Here is a 17,251-nt window from a genome sequence, read left to right as displayed (position 1 = left end):
AGAGCCGCGTCCTGAGCGATTGGCTTCCGAAGGGACTCCGGGGCCAAAGAACTGGCAGAGGGGCAAAATAAAAAAGACAGAGAGGGAGAGGGAAAGAAAGAGAGGGATCGGAAGGAAGAGAGAAGCCGGCGCCGTCCCTCCTCCAGCCTCCGATCAAAGCCAAGCGCCCGGCGAAGGAAGGATGGAGTGAGAGAGAAAGAAAGAAAAGAAGAGAAAGAAGGGAAGGAAGGAAGGAAGAAAAGAGAGCAGCCTTAGCCTTAGCATTGATCCCACGGTTCTTTGTATAAACTCTGCAAGAAACTTGGCCCAGAGAACCTCGTCTCCGGAAAAAGTGGGGGACACGACTTGGAAGGCAACACAACAACAGCAACAACAACAGCAACGACAACAAAGCAAGCGAAGGGAAGGCAAAGAAGGAGGGCATCATCCTCATCCTCAGTCTCTTGATTTCATTATTAATTTGAAAAGTCTGCTTCTCCTTGAAGACACTTGCCCAGAAAACAGCTTGAAGAAGGCAACACAACACCAACAGCAGCAACAACAACAAAAGCAAGCAAAGAGAAGGCAAAGCAGCCGGGAAGGAAGGCATCATCATCATCATCCTCAATCTCTTGATTTCCATTATTCTTTGGAAAACTCTGCTTCTCCTTGAAGACACTTGCCTAGAAAAGAAGCTTGACCAGGACTGGAAAAGGCAACACAACAACAGCAGCAGCCACAACAACACACCTCTCTCCCACCCTTGAACAGAAAGAGGTGTCTCCCCTCTAGAGACCCGACCTCTATTGCATTCCCACGATCGCGTGTCAGAAGGAAAGGAGAGGAAGACACGTGTCAGCCATGACCTCGGTCTTGGGGAGCAGCCGAGGGTCCGGGGGTCCCGGCAGCCAACTGAAATGCAAGTCCAAACGGAGGAGGAGGAGGCGATCCAAGAGGAAAGGTAAGTCCCTTCATCCACACTGGAGCAATAACCCGGTTTGGCACCGCTTTAACTCTTTGTCTGGCTCTTTGCTATGGAATTCCGGGAGTTGGAGTTTGAGTTAAAGCGGTGCCAAACCGGGTTATTGCTCCAGTGTGGACGCAGCCCCAGCACTCCATTCATGTCCCTCTCTCTTCATCCCCTTGCTCCCTCCTTTTTGGTGTTTATTTGTGTGTGTGTGTGTGTGTGTGTGTATGTGTGTGTATGTTCTTGCCCCCTCTTTTCTCTTTCTTGTGGGGATTTATTCCTGAGGGGTACAAATATCCCTTTTTCTCCCACCAAAAGCGCATCCCTGAGGGAATCAGAAAGACACCCCTTGGGTCCAAGCCAGAGAGAGCAGGGCTTGGGGAAAAGAGGGATTGTTATATTTGTGGGGGAGATTATTTATAAGGTTATTTATAAATAGCTTTCAACCCAAGGTGGGATGGAGAGAGAGGCCAAGAGAGAGAAAGAGAGATCAGCAGTCTTCCTTCTCTCCATCCTTATTCCCATCATGGTCCAAATGAAATATATAGCCAGATGCTGCATTGGAAAGTGGGAGCATCTCTAGCAGGGGCTGCCTTTGACCCCTGTCAGAGGTTTAACAATGAAAAATAAGCCAAAAAACAAAACAAAAGCCCCAAACAACACAAAAATTGGGGGAGAAACGGGGGGGGGGGGAGTCCCTCCTGCCTTGATCTGAGATGGATGTAGCCAGGAGTCTGTGCCTCAAAGGATATTTTTATTCTTACTTCCAAGTGTAGAAGTCACTTTTAGGGACTCCGCTACCAAAGTCTAGTTTTTATTACCCTCCTTCTGTTTGCCTACTGTCCTAGATGCTCCCCAAATCCTTTGCCATAATAAAGTCTTGTTTTTACCTCACCGCTTTGTCCTGTACATTCACCACATAGGTATATTTGCCACCAGTTTACCAAGCGCTCAGGTTTATCCCCTTGGAAGCCATGCTGCTGCTGTGCTTTGTGTAGAAACTTCCAATGTTAACAAGGGTCCCTCAGGGGTGAACCAGGAGCAGGAGAAAAAGATGGAATGGCCCCAAAGAATCCTTAGACTAAGTAGTTTGTTTTTGCCCCCCCCCCATCCATAATTTCAAAAACTGTCTCCACCACAATGGGATGAATGCCTAGTTTCATTGCAACAGAGGCGATCCACCAAGATCTCTGTCCTATCTGGGAAATAAAATATAAGCACATGCCAAATTATGTCTCATTCAATCCTCTGTCAGGAATGTATCTTGAAAGGGAGATGCTTATTTGCACTTGCAGGGAGGCATGGAGTAAAATAGGCAAGAACAGAGGAAGGAAGGAAGGAAGGAAGGAAGGAAGGAAGGAAGGAAGGAAGCCAATTTGGTGACAGGTTGTTTCCGGCAAGTTGTCATTTTTATGCCTTGTTTGTTGTTGGGTCTTCTTCTTCTTTGGCAATTTTTGCTGCATTTAAAGTCAAGGGGTGCATTAATCTGCCTTCTCCAATGAGCACCGAATTCTATAAATGATAGATGAGCAATTATCCTTATCCAAAAAAAGAAAGGATCCCAGCTTCCGAATGCCATAGAAAGCGGGATAGTCTTGCTTGAGATTAAAGGTTTCCCCCTACAGCTGCCCTGTCTCTTTCCCAAAGGAAGGAGGAGATGTGGCCAGTGGGTTGCTAATGCTGTGTGCGTCGCCACAGTTACCACCAAAAGATGCAGCGAAAATAGTTGAAAGTCAAATAAGTGTGACAAGCGCAAAGTAAGCTGGAGCCTCGCTCAGAGAAGTGTGTTCTGCTGCAGAGATGCTCAGCCCAAAGTCTCTTATCTGAGCAGCAATTTCCACCTCATATACAGTTGTCATTTGTTATAGAAGCCTAAGATAAGTTTCTGTCAGCTTACTCAATCACCACAAGACTGATCTTTCCTTTGCTTTTGCTTTTTCGAAGCTGGCATAGAACTGATGTGTGTCTTGCGCCATCCCCTACCCAAATCTCTGGGAATTAAGCAGCCTGCTTCTTAGAGGCCTAAAATATTAATTCCGTAGGTTAGGGATTTTATTGCTTTCTTGTTCGATATGGTGAATATACCTGTGTAAATTTTGGGAGAGCTTTGGAGACAGAAGTTAAGTAAACCAAGCCTACTTTAATACGATTGTTTCTGTGCAATACACAGTGTTTCCTTTCTGTTTGGACTTCCCCCAATAGGCACCCTGAAGCAAACTAAACCCTCAAATACGCACATGAATAAAACAGTGCTATGTATGTTGTCATCTTTTACTCTGTTGCTTTTGATTTTGGAAAGAGAAAAAAAAACCTTAGGTGTACCTTCTGATGGAAAGGGAGCTTCTAGAATTGTTTTGAGTCCCAGAATTAGGCTTTAAAATATCAAGTTGGAGGAAATTATTCTGACATTATTTATTGATTTTCACTAAAGGTGTTCAGCCTGAAGTTGGGTCTAAATTATTAGTGAATGAGCACTTCGTATTGTATCCAAGATTCCAAAGTGTACATCTAATTCTCTCATACAGAGCTTATAAAAGATATATCTGCTTTCAAGGTAGTATTTGAAAGTTAGTGTCATTGTAATCTATCTTTTGAAATGAATCGAGAATTCATTTTAACCAAAATGGCTGTGTTAAAAATGGCTTTGCATGCCAATTCTACCAAGTCACTTTGTTTTTAAGCCAGTAAATCTGAAAAAATTCATTCACTTCTTACACTTTCTGCTACACTTCTCTCTATCTTTCTATTTCTACTTTGTTCACCTTTTGACTGTTAAGTTCAGCATGGATACACAAAATAATTATTAAAGTGTCATTTAATGGTGTGTAACCTAGTATGGGGACACATAAGGGGGAGCATAGTGACTAACATGCCAAATGTTAGTCACTATATTAGGGTATTATTAGACTGATTTTTAAAATATATAGCAGAGTCTGTGCTTCACTGAGCCTTTATATTAGTATGTTTGCCTCATGGAGTGAACTGGCAGATAATTTTGGCAAACAGTTCCCTTTGTGAAGACCATGCAGCACCTTCATTTTAAAAGATGCATTTATTTATATATTTCAAGGATTCATATCTCGCCTTATGAATCTGTACTAGCAATGAGAATTGCATCCCTAAAATAACTTGGCATTCAACCTGTTGAATTTGATAATAGTGATATGATATAATTGATGATCACAGAGAACTTCAGTTTTTAAAATTTCATATTGCCAATTAGAAGGGTTGAATAATCTCTGGAAATATTAAAATGTGTTTAATTTAGCAATAAATTAATAAGTGGCAAGTAATAGCACCTGTCTCTTGTCAGTTGCATAAGTGAATGAATTTCCTTACACATCAGTATGGGATCCCAAATAGTCAATGTTGTTCTGTGTTGCATATCAGAAAAATGTTCTTAGAATATTTCTAATGCTTCTCCTTAGTGTATTTTCAACCAATCAACTCTACCTTTAAAGTACTATACACAAAATGTGACCAACCTTATATGTTTATATAGCACAGTCTATAAAATGCTAGAGAATTCCCTTGATAAATGTGTGTTTGGCTTTGAAAACTAAAAATAAATAAAAATGGCCATCTAAATCACTGTTCAGTTGACAAATGTGCGTCAGTTATGTATAGGAAAGGGAGTATTCCACCTGACATGTCTGTGACAAATTGGCTATCATGTTGCAAAGGTGTGAGTTGCTTTTATCATCCTCTGTAAAGCTAAAATTGTTGATATTCCTTTGATAATGTTGAGTTCTGCCCTTCCCATACCCCTGGCTTACTTCCTAAGATTTCCTACTGTTGTTAAGTGCTCTCTTTCTCTCTCTATGTGTGCATGTGCCTTCAATGCTTTACGTTAATTCAGAAGGGTATGTTCTCAAAGTACCTGCTACTTCAGAGAAGTGCTTTGCAGTTGCTAACAAACCCAGGAAGAGTTAAAATTTGGTGATGGTGATCACACATGAAATGGAATAGTTTAAAAAACAGGAATTAGTTAGAGTTTAAAGTCCTTCTATAGCAATTTTTGAATTTTGGTAACTAATTTGGGGGCAGGTCCATTTCACAATTTTAACATGCCAAAATAGCATTGCTTTGTACTTGAGACATAATCTAAGCAAAGGGAAGTTCTTAAGACCCCTTGATTAAAGTGAGTATGGAAGCATGCATATAACTTTCTCTTATAAATAGGTAAAAGAAAATGGCTTAAATGGAGCTCTATAGTATCCTGCATGTGTGCATTCATTGATTTATTTATATATGGTAACTGAAGGAATGTTCCTGAATATCTCAGCGGACACTATCATTAAAACATTGCTAAAGGTTCTTTCCACACACACAAGCATCCTTTCACTTAGTCCTCAGTTCTAAGACAATGATGTGAATGCTAAATCTATTAATTTCAGCAGAATCTCCACTTAGTAAGGTGTTACAGAACAGGAAGTTATTTGCTACCAGACAAAAACACCTTCCTCTTTAGATCAATTGTTAACTGATTTTAATTATGCAGTATGTTTGTCCTATTATTTGGCTGGGAGGGGAGCTCCTGCTTATAGATAACTATTATCACTTCTCAGAAAACTATAGTTCATATAACTGTAATTTTTCAGAAGCACATTGTTGTAAAGTCTGCCTGTGACATGAGCTAAATGAGTTCAATGACAGATTCAGTGTTTAGTATGTAAAGGTGTGTTTGTTTAATGCTTGCCTTTGTTTCTGTTATTAATCATAGGTTTAAAATGTAATAGTGTTTGAGAAGCATAATGGGAAATCATGGAGAATGTGTTATGCAGAACTAACACATGCGTATTATCAGAGGGCTTCCAAAAATGTTTTAGTGACATCAGCGCTTGAAATGCCAAATATGCAAGGATACAAAAACTTTACGACACTGGCTAGAAATAAATGTGCCCCATCCACAAATCCTTAAAATGTAGTTGGTGAGTTGTAATTTCTCTTGTTTGTTAGTTGATTTAACAGTAATTAAGATGACTCATTTTTTGCATTAAGTCTCCCCAAGATTAGACTAAAATCTGTGGCATTTGCAGGAAGAGACATAAACACATGAAGTTGAAATGCTACAAGATGGAAGGGGTGGCAAGGTTAATGATAGTGGAGCCAAAGGAACAAAATATGTGCAGCAAGGTATGTGCTCACATGTGTCTCTGCGTGAGAGATGAGATTATAGCGTAATGAAATTTTGGTGAAAATTAATGAAATTGCAAGACCGTGTTAAGAATGAGGCTCTTAAGCTCAGGCGGATTACCAATGTGTGTTCTTCTCATAATATCAAAGTAATAAATGAGGATACTCCATCTTGATCTGGATTCATGGACAAGTGTTCTTTCCTGCAATAGGCGAATGTCACGGTTTATGGTGTGCATTGCTTATCTTACCTCACTGCCAGCTTGAGAGAAGACTGGATTTGGAGATAAAATTAAATTGATTAAAAGTTAATATCCTTTACCTTGTTTTGAGCTTCTCCTTCTCTTCCCCATGCCTTCCACTTCTTTTCTCCAATTACCTCTTATTTATAGTGATCTGTGGTAATGACAGCAATTTGAAATTGCATCAAGGGCATTAGCTGCAGTGGCTGAACTTAAATTTAAAATGAGGGGGAAATTATGGAATTTACAACTCCATAGTTACACAGTGGCAGAGCATTACCTGAATAGGAGAGCTACCTCTTTCTAACAAAGTGGTGGGGGAACCCCTACATGGAGAAGTCTGGATGTAGTGGAAGGGAGCAATAAAACGAAGCTTCCTAATGTTAACAACAGTGTTTTAGGTTTCAGATTAATGCACACTCACTTCACTGTTTAACACTATTTTATCTACAAAGGTATATAGTAATTTCAAAATGAATAGAAGAAACTTGATTCTGTTTCTTTTGAATTTTGTTTTTATTTTTTTATTTCTTGCTGTAAGGTTTTGATATTCCAAGGCTTTACATGCAAGAAATGTTTATGTACCATTTTCAATTGTATAATTCCTCCTGGATGAGCTGAAATCTTTCCCCCTTCCACCCTATCAGCCACTCAGTTTGCATGTTAATTGAGATGAATAGAGTATTTAAAAGACTTGGTGGTGGGACTGCCTGAGCTGATAATGACACATGTGAAATGTGGATTTTAAAAGATGAAAGGTCCTGTGAAAAAAAATATCAGTGAAAGAACTGAACAGAATACAGGAAAATCTGTATTGCATAATTGAGTTCTCGTCCTTTTCTGGCCTAAATGTAAATTTTGAGAGCTTTTTTTGTTTGCTTGTTTACTATTTTGTAGCATTAATTTTTTCTCATTAGGTTCTTTTTTATTAAATATTGCATACTGTACCAAAGTACTATGTATTAATCACAGGAATTTGGAGTCCATAGTGAAGAATACTATTAGTCCTTGAAGGTGCTTTGTTTTTAAGCATCATATTCCACCATTAAAGGCCCCTCCACTGTACCATTACCCACCAAATATGCGTACATTAGTTCTTTGTGCCTGCTACAGTATGCTGAAATCAGCATCATTAAACTTCATAAAAGAGAGAGATACTACGTATTTTCAGAATTACTAAATTCAAGGCTGGAGAAGGTGCTTTAACCAGAGAAAACTGTCCTTCTCTGAAATTATCCTGGCAGCACTACAGTTGAATTTCTTTCCAAATGTATAACCAACTATCTTTCAGGCTGTTTACAAGTTTGGTGTGTGTGTAAAAGATCAGTTATCTAGACAAAAAGGAAGCCTGATAGATGCTAGGAGATCCATCATCCTATAAGGGTCTGGGCTGATATTGTCACATTCTAGTGTAAAGCCCTCTGGTTCCTGGGAAAGTTGCATGATTTCTGATAGGGAAAATAAAGGGCTTTGCATTCCTTCTTTATCTGATCTTTTCCCTGTCTGCCGGCTTTGTTTAAAATACTGACAACTTAGCAGATCTTGTGAAAAGCTAGTTGCAATGATGGATGACAGGCAACAATCTGCTAATTTCTCACAGTGGCTCACAATCATCTTGGTTATTCTTCTAAATAATGTGCATTTAGAATGAACGTATTAAGTTATGTGACTACCTATATTGTCTAGCTTTTAAAATGCTACTTATAGGTAGAGTATTGGAGGGTTTTCTTTCTCTCTCTCTTTACATGTGAAATATGTAAAACTATTATTAACAGAGGCTTCAAAAATGTAATTGTAAATGCATTTTTGGTATGAAGAATAGGGACTTAGCAAACACCTTTTTGGATATTTAGCAACTTTGCCTCCCTGAGGTTTTTTTTAATTATTTATTTACTAAAATGTTAGGTTATAGGAATGAAACATGACGTAGCAAAAGGAGATAGGTTTACTAACACCAGGGTAGAAATGCCATCAGCTCAAAAATACTTTTAATGTTGTTGTTTTTTAAATGATGATCAAAATTATTTCCAATTGTATAAGTACTTCTCTGTTCTTGGAAAACCTGGAGCTGTGGCACCGGAGTCCCGCTGATAAAATGATGGATAGTTGTAGAGCTGGTGAAATGGGGGATTCTCCTGAAGGCAGGAGAACAAAGGGGGAGGCTGGGAAAAAAAACAGTGGCAGTACTCCAAAGCTCCATGGTGTACACAAATAACTCCATGGAAGGATGAGCAGACCCCTTTAGTGCTGGTGTCAGTTCATCGGCAATAGAGAAAATAAGGTAGAGAGGCCTGTGTGTTCATTTGAAAACATCTACGTGTGCCAGATCCATTGTGCTGGCATAAAAAGATTGTGGAGCTAGCAAAGGTGAACTCTTACCTATTAACCACTACATATTTAAGCATTCATATTCACTGGTCCTAATAAGTACTGGGTAGAAATTACAAAAAAAGATATTATGAGAGATTTCCATATGGATAACTTGGCACCCTTTCCCTTTCAAAATAATAAGAAACTGTGTTGCAAATAAATACAATATTTTCAGTGTGGTGCCTCAGTAGTCTTTGCCAGAAGAAGATCTTGCCAAGGGCATTATGTTGCTGACCTGAGTTGGCCTTGGTCATTGTGTTGCCATAGGTTAGTGTACCATTGCCAGGGGCAGTATGGAAGGTGTTAAAGCAAACCTAATTCATAGCATTTGATTTGGCAAGTAGGACACTGAGCTAAGGTGGTGGTCTTCGGGGCATCCCAAAAGAATTGTGGTCATCCTGGAAGAAAAGAGTAGTGTGGTTTTTTCAGTGTAGCTGCAACTAAAGACCTGTTACTAAAAAAAAAAAAAGACTTGCTGTTCCAGTTGGCTTGTACACAATGAGGCTATAACACCATGTAACCATGATGTACATGAGGAGGCTATAACTCTTGCATATTTAGAGGAACAAAGTATTATTTGCATTGATAAATCCTCATACCCTGTGTAGTGTGTATACTGTATATACTTGTAATGACACTTCATATGTGTAAACAGATTGCCGTCATTATTTTGCATCACCTTTTCACATTTTCCTGTCAAATGGGCCAACTCAGTGGGCCTGGGACACATGTGACACATCTAAGGAAATAAGCAATGCTGTCAATTTCTGAGAAAGTGACCCCAACTCTTATTCTAGGAGCAGGGCAGTTAGTTCTTCGCATCCATATCTGCTATGGACTTTTTCAAGAAACACAGCAGCTTGAATGTTGCAAGAGAGATCCCTTTTGAAACTAGAGGAGTGTCAAATTATGAGTTACAGTTATGTGACATAGTCCAGTTATGTGACAAATTACTGTTATGTGACATAGTACTGGACATTTGATACTGAAAGGTGAAGAGACACAGATACCACCGGACACACACACAAACCCTGGAGTAAGTCTAATGTAACTCTTCATATTCCAACATGTATTTTTTCCAAGTTCTTTATTGTGAGAGCTCATTCACATGTTATCTTTGGATATTCTCTCCCTCTCCACACCATCTTCCACATTTATCATCTTCTCACAAGAATTCAATTAAATACAGTCCAATTAATCAAATGATTGTGAAAGTGGTCTCTGATCTCCTCCAGATCATATTTGGTCTGAAGTTTCAGGATGGGCTTGATGGGCATCAGGATTAGAGTATCACAAGTCATGCTGCTCCTGTACATGTAAGTTACTGTGTAAATTTGGAAATGGGAGCCTATGGAATCCTGGGATTTGTAGTTTGAAGGGGTACATAGAATTCTCTGCTAGACAACCTTAATTCACTTCTCCCCAGTACAGTATAAGAGCTCTCTAGTGGATGATCTGCTTTAAATGAGTAGTTTGAATACACTCTAATCTTCAGTAACTATGCTTCTATTTTGTAAAGAAGGCATCTTACCCATAAGTCACTGTTATACTGTTTGCTTATGTTTTTCATTACAAATATATGGTGGTCTGATCAAAAAGTATTTTGTGGTTTCAGAGACTGTGTCTGGGTGCTGTGTAAAGATCGCTTTCAGAATGCAGATATTAATATGTTATCTTTTGGAAGAGGAAATTGTATTTTACAGCAGCGCCCTTGCCTCTCAGAATCTCAGGAAAACATTAGCTTTCAGCAATTAAAACTTTTAAAAATACAGGTGAAGAGCTAAATATGACAAACTTGATATCTTCTTGTTTAGAAGTTGCAAAAGACTGGCTTGATAATTAAATTGTGGAGAGTTTCCCTCCTCGCCTCACTTGAGTGAAAGAACAGCCGCCCATCTGAATGATGCTTTGAGGCTAAATGCTCTTTTACAGTGAATAGCAACCTCCTCGATAGAAGGAGGCAGACCTACTGAGATTATGTGCTGGGTAAGGTATTCATTGTGAGACGCAGTGAGCAAATTGTGTACAGTGTCAACACAGTGCAGTCGTGCTACCCTGAAGCCTGCCTAGCCTTTGCTTTTTTGAAGGCATACATTTTGAAATTTCCCCCAAATATTACACAATAAGTGCTCATAAATTCCTCATTTATTTTTAAAAAGTATATTTTTAAAATGTATTTTTTTAAAATATATATTTTCATAGAATTATTTAACATGTTGTTTAAAATCATGGCCCATGTGTATATAATCAACTTTGAATGTTCCATGCATGTGCCATGGGATTGACTGGGAACAGAACAAAATCACAACTGATGCCTGTTTCAAGGGTTACTGTAGCAGAGAATTGTACTTTTGATTTCTGCGCATTGTAAATACACATTTTAAATAGTGAACGCAAAAGCAGAGTTAAAAATATGAAGGTTGTAGACTACAAAAATTGAAATGGCATGTGGGCAAAAGTAGGTTGAGGAAATGGAGGGTGAAAAGGAAGAAATCAAAACAGTCCAGCTCACAACCTAATTATGTATCATCACCAATATGAATTCTATTACCCTTCCCCTTTGCCAGTTCTGTTAGTTCATTTGGATGCTCAGATTAATATAAATGGTAGCTTGGAAGCAGGAAAAGGAGTAAAGAACAGTCTCTCTTGTGAAGCAGTGCGGACAGCAATTAGGCTTTTATTTGCTGTTTACATCTTAAGTTTAAATGGGAAAGTAGGAATAAATGTTCCCTAATGTCACTGACAGACGACTTTAATCCAGTTACAAACTGCTACACCAGACATATTGATTAATCTGTGTTGTACCATTTATTTATGCTAAGCATCTGATGTTTGTTTCTACAATCTGGTTGTTCAACATCATGATAATGTGTGAAACACTGGCATCACCCAGACTGTTTTAAAACTACAAACCAGCCAGGTTATGTACCTTGTCTCGTTCTCTATAGTTTGCACAGCAAATGTGACATGTTCAGTGTGCAGTGTGTGCGCAGGTTCTTGACTTTTAAAAACCCTGCAATCTTGCACTACTGATTGCAGTAACTCTCTTCTACAAAGGCTATGTTGAACATTACAAGGAAGGATGACAGGCATCTTGCCATTTTCACAGTATGTTGACCAAATCTTTGAAAAAGTATAGCAAAGTGAAGTGCTATACCAGCAGGTGAGACTACTCAATGATTCCAGTTAGATTCCCTGTACATTTGAGCTCATACACTACATATATCAATCTAGTTTTTAATTTTTAGCCATGCTGAAAACTCTTTCGATTTAAGGAATAGGAAATAAAGTTATGTATGCATGAATACAATTTTAGAGAAGGTTAGGATAAAGGTAGCCATGCTGTCTAAAATACAGTTGAAGTGATTTGATAATTTTTGCTGCATTTTTCTGAATACTAAGTATTTTTCTCTGTGCATGAAATGTGTGTGCAAGCTGCTTTCACCACCAGTCTAATTTTGTGTGATGACTTTAGGTATACAATTATACATACATACATACATACGGCATCATTAGCAATAGCATTTCCATTCCTATACTGCTTATCAGTGAACTCAGCATTCTCTAAGCAGTTTACAACTGGTAAGCCAACTGCCCCCAACAAACTGGATACTCATTTTACCTGCCTATGAAAGGATAGAAGGCTGAGTCAACCTTGGAGCTGTGGGATTGAACTCACAACTGTGTGGCTGTGGTACAAGCATTTCACCAGCAGGTTGTATATCCCTTTCCATACACTAACCCAAAGTTGTCATTCACATGACAGTCTCTTTGAATGCCATTTTGGGCTCTATTTACCATTAGGGCCAGGGCAGTGGCTGTTATTATGAGTTGATATCCTTTAGTGTATTGCATGTAATGACTGCAAAATATGAAGTGTGAGCTGGGGAAGACCCTCAGTACAGGTTTCCTGTACTGGGATGTGAGATCGATCTGTCAGCCAGGGATTGTTTCGGCTGGTCTGACTGGTTAGATGGGATATGTACTCGGTAGCCCCAGGCAAACTATTATTCCTGTAGTGTCTCTCTCCCTATCATTGTCAATATGGGAGTAAAATACTTGATAACTTATGTGGCTGTTTCAAGGTTTACAAATGGTAATATGGTCCTTTGAATTGCTCTGAATTCCCGAAATGTGACATATGATCATGAAGTAGCAGATATCACTCTGTGTATACACTTCCAGGGCAGGTCTCCATTTCTGAGGACATTTGCACTGTTTTTTAAAAAGTGTATTATTAGTTACCATGCCTACTTTGGCATCATCTGCAAATTTGATAAGCACACCTTTCTGTTCCTTAAGTCCGTGACTTCAATGAAGGAATAGAGGGCACACTTATCAAATTTGCAGATGACATCAAATTAGGAGGGGCAATTAATACCCCAGAAGACAGGATCAAAATTCAGAATGACCTTCATAGATTAGAAAGCTGTGTCAAAACTAACAAAATGAATTTCAACACAGAAATTTGTAAGGTACTACACTTAGGCAGAAAAAAATTGAAATGTAGAGATATAAGATGGAGGACACCTGGCTTGACAACAGTACGTGTGAATGGGATCTAGAAGTCCAAGTTGAGCATGAGCCAATAATGTGATGTGGCAGCTAAAAAAGCCAGTGTGATTCTAGAAGTATAGTGTCCAGACTGAGGGAAGTATAGTACCTTTTCATGTCAAGGACTAGAAAATTTGTGAGTATTCTTCACATCCCTGGAGAGAGTGTGTAAGTCAATTTATAATAGAGGTGCTTCAGCCATTTCTATCTTACTTTCTGTATATCCTTTCCAGTCTTCCTAATGAAATATTCTGTTAAACCTGAAAGACAGAAAATATCATTTTGCCAACTGTGTAAAGTAAATGAAAATGCACAGAGGGCTAGACCTTCACTTACAGTGAATTTGGCATAGATAGACAGAGCTGTGAACTTACATTTGTAAGGGAGTCTGGTTTAATCATATTCAGCTCAACCTGTCTTGTAAAATGTAAGCAGCAAAAAGCTTTTGAACTAGCTCCAAACATGGTCGAAAGGCAAAGGAAACAAAAAGCTCAAGGACCTTGTACTTCATGTTCAAACTATGGTAGAACTACTATTTGGACTACTGTAATGCGCTCTACTTGGGGCTGTCTTTGAAGAGTGTTCGGAAACTTCAGCTGGTCCAAAAAGCCGCAGCCAGACTGTTAATGGGGGCAGGTTATAGAGACCACACAATGCCCCTGTTGAAACAGCTTCCCTGGCTTTCATTTTGTTTCTGGGCACAATTCAAAGGGCTGGTTATGATCTATAAAGTCCTCTGTGGCTCAGGTCCAGGCTATTTGGCAGATGTTATCTCCCTGTATGAACCTGCCTGGACTCTGAGGTCTTCAGGAGAGGCCCTTCTCTCAGTCCCACCATCATCACAAGCACAGTTGGTGGGGATGTGAGAGAAGGCCTTCTCAGGGGCTGCCCCTAGACTCTGGAACTCCTTCCCAGGAAAACCAGAACGGCTCCTTCTTTGATGTCCTTCTGCCAGCAGGCTAAGACCTTCCTGTTCAGACAGACATTTAAAACAGAACATTTTTAAAGAACATCCTGGGAGTGTTGTATTATTTAAAAGTGCATGGTGTCTAAGTGCCTTTGTCTTTTTAAATTGTATTCTATTTTTAAACAAATGATCTGTTTTAATATTGTAGTAGTTTAATTCCTTTTTAACTGTCATTTTTGTAAGTTTTTAACTGTGCTGTGTTTTTTAGTCTGTAAGCTGCTTTGAAGCCCAATTTTGGGGGGAGAAATTGGGGCAGTGTGGCTTCTCATGGTCCCATGAAGGGCTAGTGTAGCTTCACAGCACCAATGGTTGCCCAGCTCTGCTCTGGGGTTTGCTCTTAATCTTCCAGTGTGCAACATGGAGTTGCAGGCAGGAGAACAAACAATAGCTCAGTAAGGTATGTATACTAGTGGCTTTATTTAATAATGAAAAACAAGGACATTTCAGAAGATAAATTATTTTGCCTCATTTGCTTAGACATGGTCTCCTAAGGCTTTTATGGAACGCTGACCTAAGGCGCATGTGAAAAGAGCGCAATAGAAAATGCTATTATGGCTGTGTCCCCATAAAATATCAGCTGAAAATGTAAGATTATTGAAGATGCCGCTCTCTTCACAGTAGGTAGTTATTAAAACAAAGTCCTCCAAATTGCCCCCCAACCCCAAACACATGTATAATTCACATAGTATAATTGCCTACTCTGTACTTCTATTGTTCCTTTCTGGAATCCTCCTCTTAAAAGCCAGTTCCCTTTCCCCAGAAATAGCGTCTGTTTATACAAAAATGTTAAATGAATTTTGCCAAATCTGCAGGAAGAACAACGACAAAGAACAGCTTGAGTTTGTTTTTCCTCTTTTTTTTAAGATATATGCATGGAGGTGGCTGGGACTTGCCCCAAAATGTGGATTTTTAACAACATTCAGTAGTCTGAGGACAACTTTGGAACTACAGAAAGTATTAACAGTGTGGTTGTGGAGGAATTGTATGTACTGCTCACACCTGGGTGATTCACTCAGAAGGAATATGTGAATTTGTTGTTCAAGCATTACACCAGATGTTGGATAGGTTGGGTTGTAGGGGGGCTTAGATCTAGACTTCCAGAGATGTTTGGTGCATTTCTGCTTGTCTAAAGCAGCCTCACTTAATTCTGCCCATTTCCCCTGTCTTTCCGCAGCCCCTACTTTCTAGAGCTATCTAGGGGGGTCCCTATGCTTTCACAGAGGACTATAATGAATTGAGGTGTTAGGAAAGGCTTATTGCACAACAGAGATTTATTCCTCTGTATGAGGATCAAGCCCATTGTTGGACTTGAATATTCTCTTTCAGTATCCCTCTGACATTAAAAGCCACCTTTTGACTTGTGACTGGTGGTAAGATTTTTCTTGAGATAAATCTCCTAAACACATCACAGACAGACCCTTTCCCCTTGACTATTCAGGTGATATGATGCTGTCAGTATCTGACTATTTTCCAACCACTTGCCTATATATGTTTTTAAGGAGAATGTGAATAGGGGAAAGCACTTTCTGGATGATTTCAGGTCATTGGTTGTGGGGGTTTTTTCCTATTCTGCTAGGCATTTTACAGACTGACATAAGCAAAGAAGACAGGTCATGGTCTAATCTTTTGCCGGTGAAAGGGATGAGAATGAGGAGAAATGAGAGACAAGGATAATAGGGGATTTTTTAAATTTTGCAGTCACAAACCTAAGGAGCAAGATGATAGAGGAAGTAAACATTGTTCCTTCAGTTGCCTTCAGTATACTCAAGCATAGTAGTTCAAGCTTCTCTTTCTATAAGGACACATTTACAAAACAAGCATAGACATACCTATTTAGGTTTGGTTGAATGATCAGGGATGTAAAGATTGCTTCAAATTTTCTCATACTTGAAAGAGAAACTGAGGGATCCTGTTGAGAAAACGGCAAGTCACGGAGAGGATTTTTTTGTTTTTGCTTTTTATATTGTTGTGCATTCTTTTACACAAAAAAGCTTGCGTAAAAGTATGGTTTTCACATAAAACTTTTTTGTGTGCAACCCCCCCCCCCCAGTATTTTCCCATAGCAAACAGTGTATTCTGCATAAAGTACATGGGTTTGCACCATACTCCCAAGTTTTTGCACAAATGAATATTTTTGGGGAAAATCTTGAACATGAAAAGTCATAGAAAATGTACAGAAATCTTCATAATTTTGCATTGGAGGGTTAGGAAGCCTTCTGAAATTATTTGTTCTTATATGTGAGATGGAAATAAACAGAGATTTACATCTCTACTCTTAGCTATGTGTGCATGGGGATTTCAGTCTTAATAGAATATAACTCTTTGCCCTTAAGGTCCATGTAGAAGTCAAATATCTGCAATTTGTCATTTTTCTTTCATTTTAAATTCCCCCTTCTCTCAGTAGTATCATTAAACGTTCCCTGTAAACTCATGTTGGATCTTTTCAGACTGTTGATCGGAGGATGGAAAAGTCCAGCCAATGCTGAAGATAAGTATATATGTAGGAAAAAGAAGAGAGTGAAAACCTAAGATATCCTTGGTCAAGCAACTAGACATGCACAGTTCCTTCCTAAAAAGAAATAAAAGGATTAGAATTAGGACAAGCCTCTTACAGTGTGGTGTGTGTGGTGTGTCTTTTTTTAAAGTGACTAAGGTGCGTTACAGACAGCCGAAAAGCGGTGGCCTGCACCCACCCCTTTCCCCGCCGGATTGGGGCCTCAAGTGGCCAGAGCGGCAGCCGCTGAGACCCCGATCCGCCACTTTCCAGGCCGCGGGGAAGCGGCAAAAGGCCCCTTCCCCAAGACCTGGAAAGGGGTGTCCTTGGAGTTTCAAGCCCTAAGGACACGCCGCAGCAGCGGGGAGGAGGAGAAAGGGGCCACTTGATGGGGCAACATGATGGCGTCACGAATGCGCCGCCTCCAAACGAGGTGGCGCAGACGTGACGCCATCACGCCGTGCGAAGGCGCTTAATGCACCCTTTCGTCTGCACAGGAAGCAGCTCCGAAATGGAGCTCCTTCCTGCGCGGATGAAAGGGC

General features: G+C 39.6%; 1 protein-coding gene across 2 annotated transcripts in view; it reads left to right on the top strand.

Moving 5' to 3' along the window:
• The first annotated feature begins 821 nt into the window (after positions 1-821).
• The window catches only part of ADARB2 (adenosine deaminase RNA specific B2 (inactive)), a 453,219-nt gene continuing 436,789 nt past the window's right edge, over positions 822-17,251 (top strand). For both annotated transcript variants that reach the window (XM_042477284.1, XM_042477283.1), the window contains exon 1: positions 822-940. In XM_042477284.1, coding sequence (XP_042333218.1) covers positions 841-940 — 100 coding nt within the window. In that variant the 5' untranslated portion in view covers positions 822-840. The remainder of the gene's footprint in view (positions 941-17,251) is intronic.

This window comes from Sceloporus undulatus, chromosome 6, assembly GCF_019175285.1.
Source record: "Sceloporus undulatus isolate JIND9_A2432 ecotype Alabama chromosome 6, SceUnd_v1.1, whole genome shotgun sequence".
Taxonomy (NCBI): Eukaryota; Metazoa; Chordata; class Lepidosauria; order Squamata; family Phrynosomatidae; genus Sceloporus; species Sceloporus undulatus.
The sequence above is the reverse complement of the archived record's forward strand: the minus strand, read 5'-3'. Positions and strand labels throughout refer to the sequence as shown.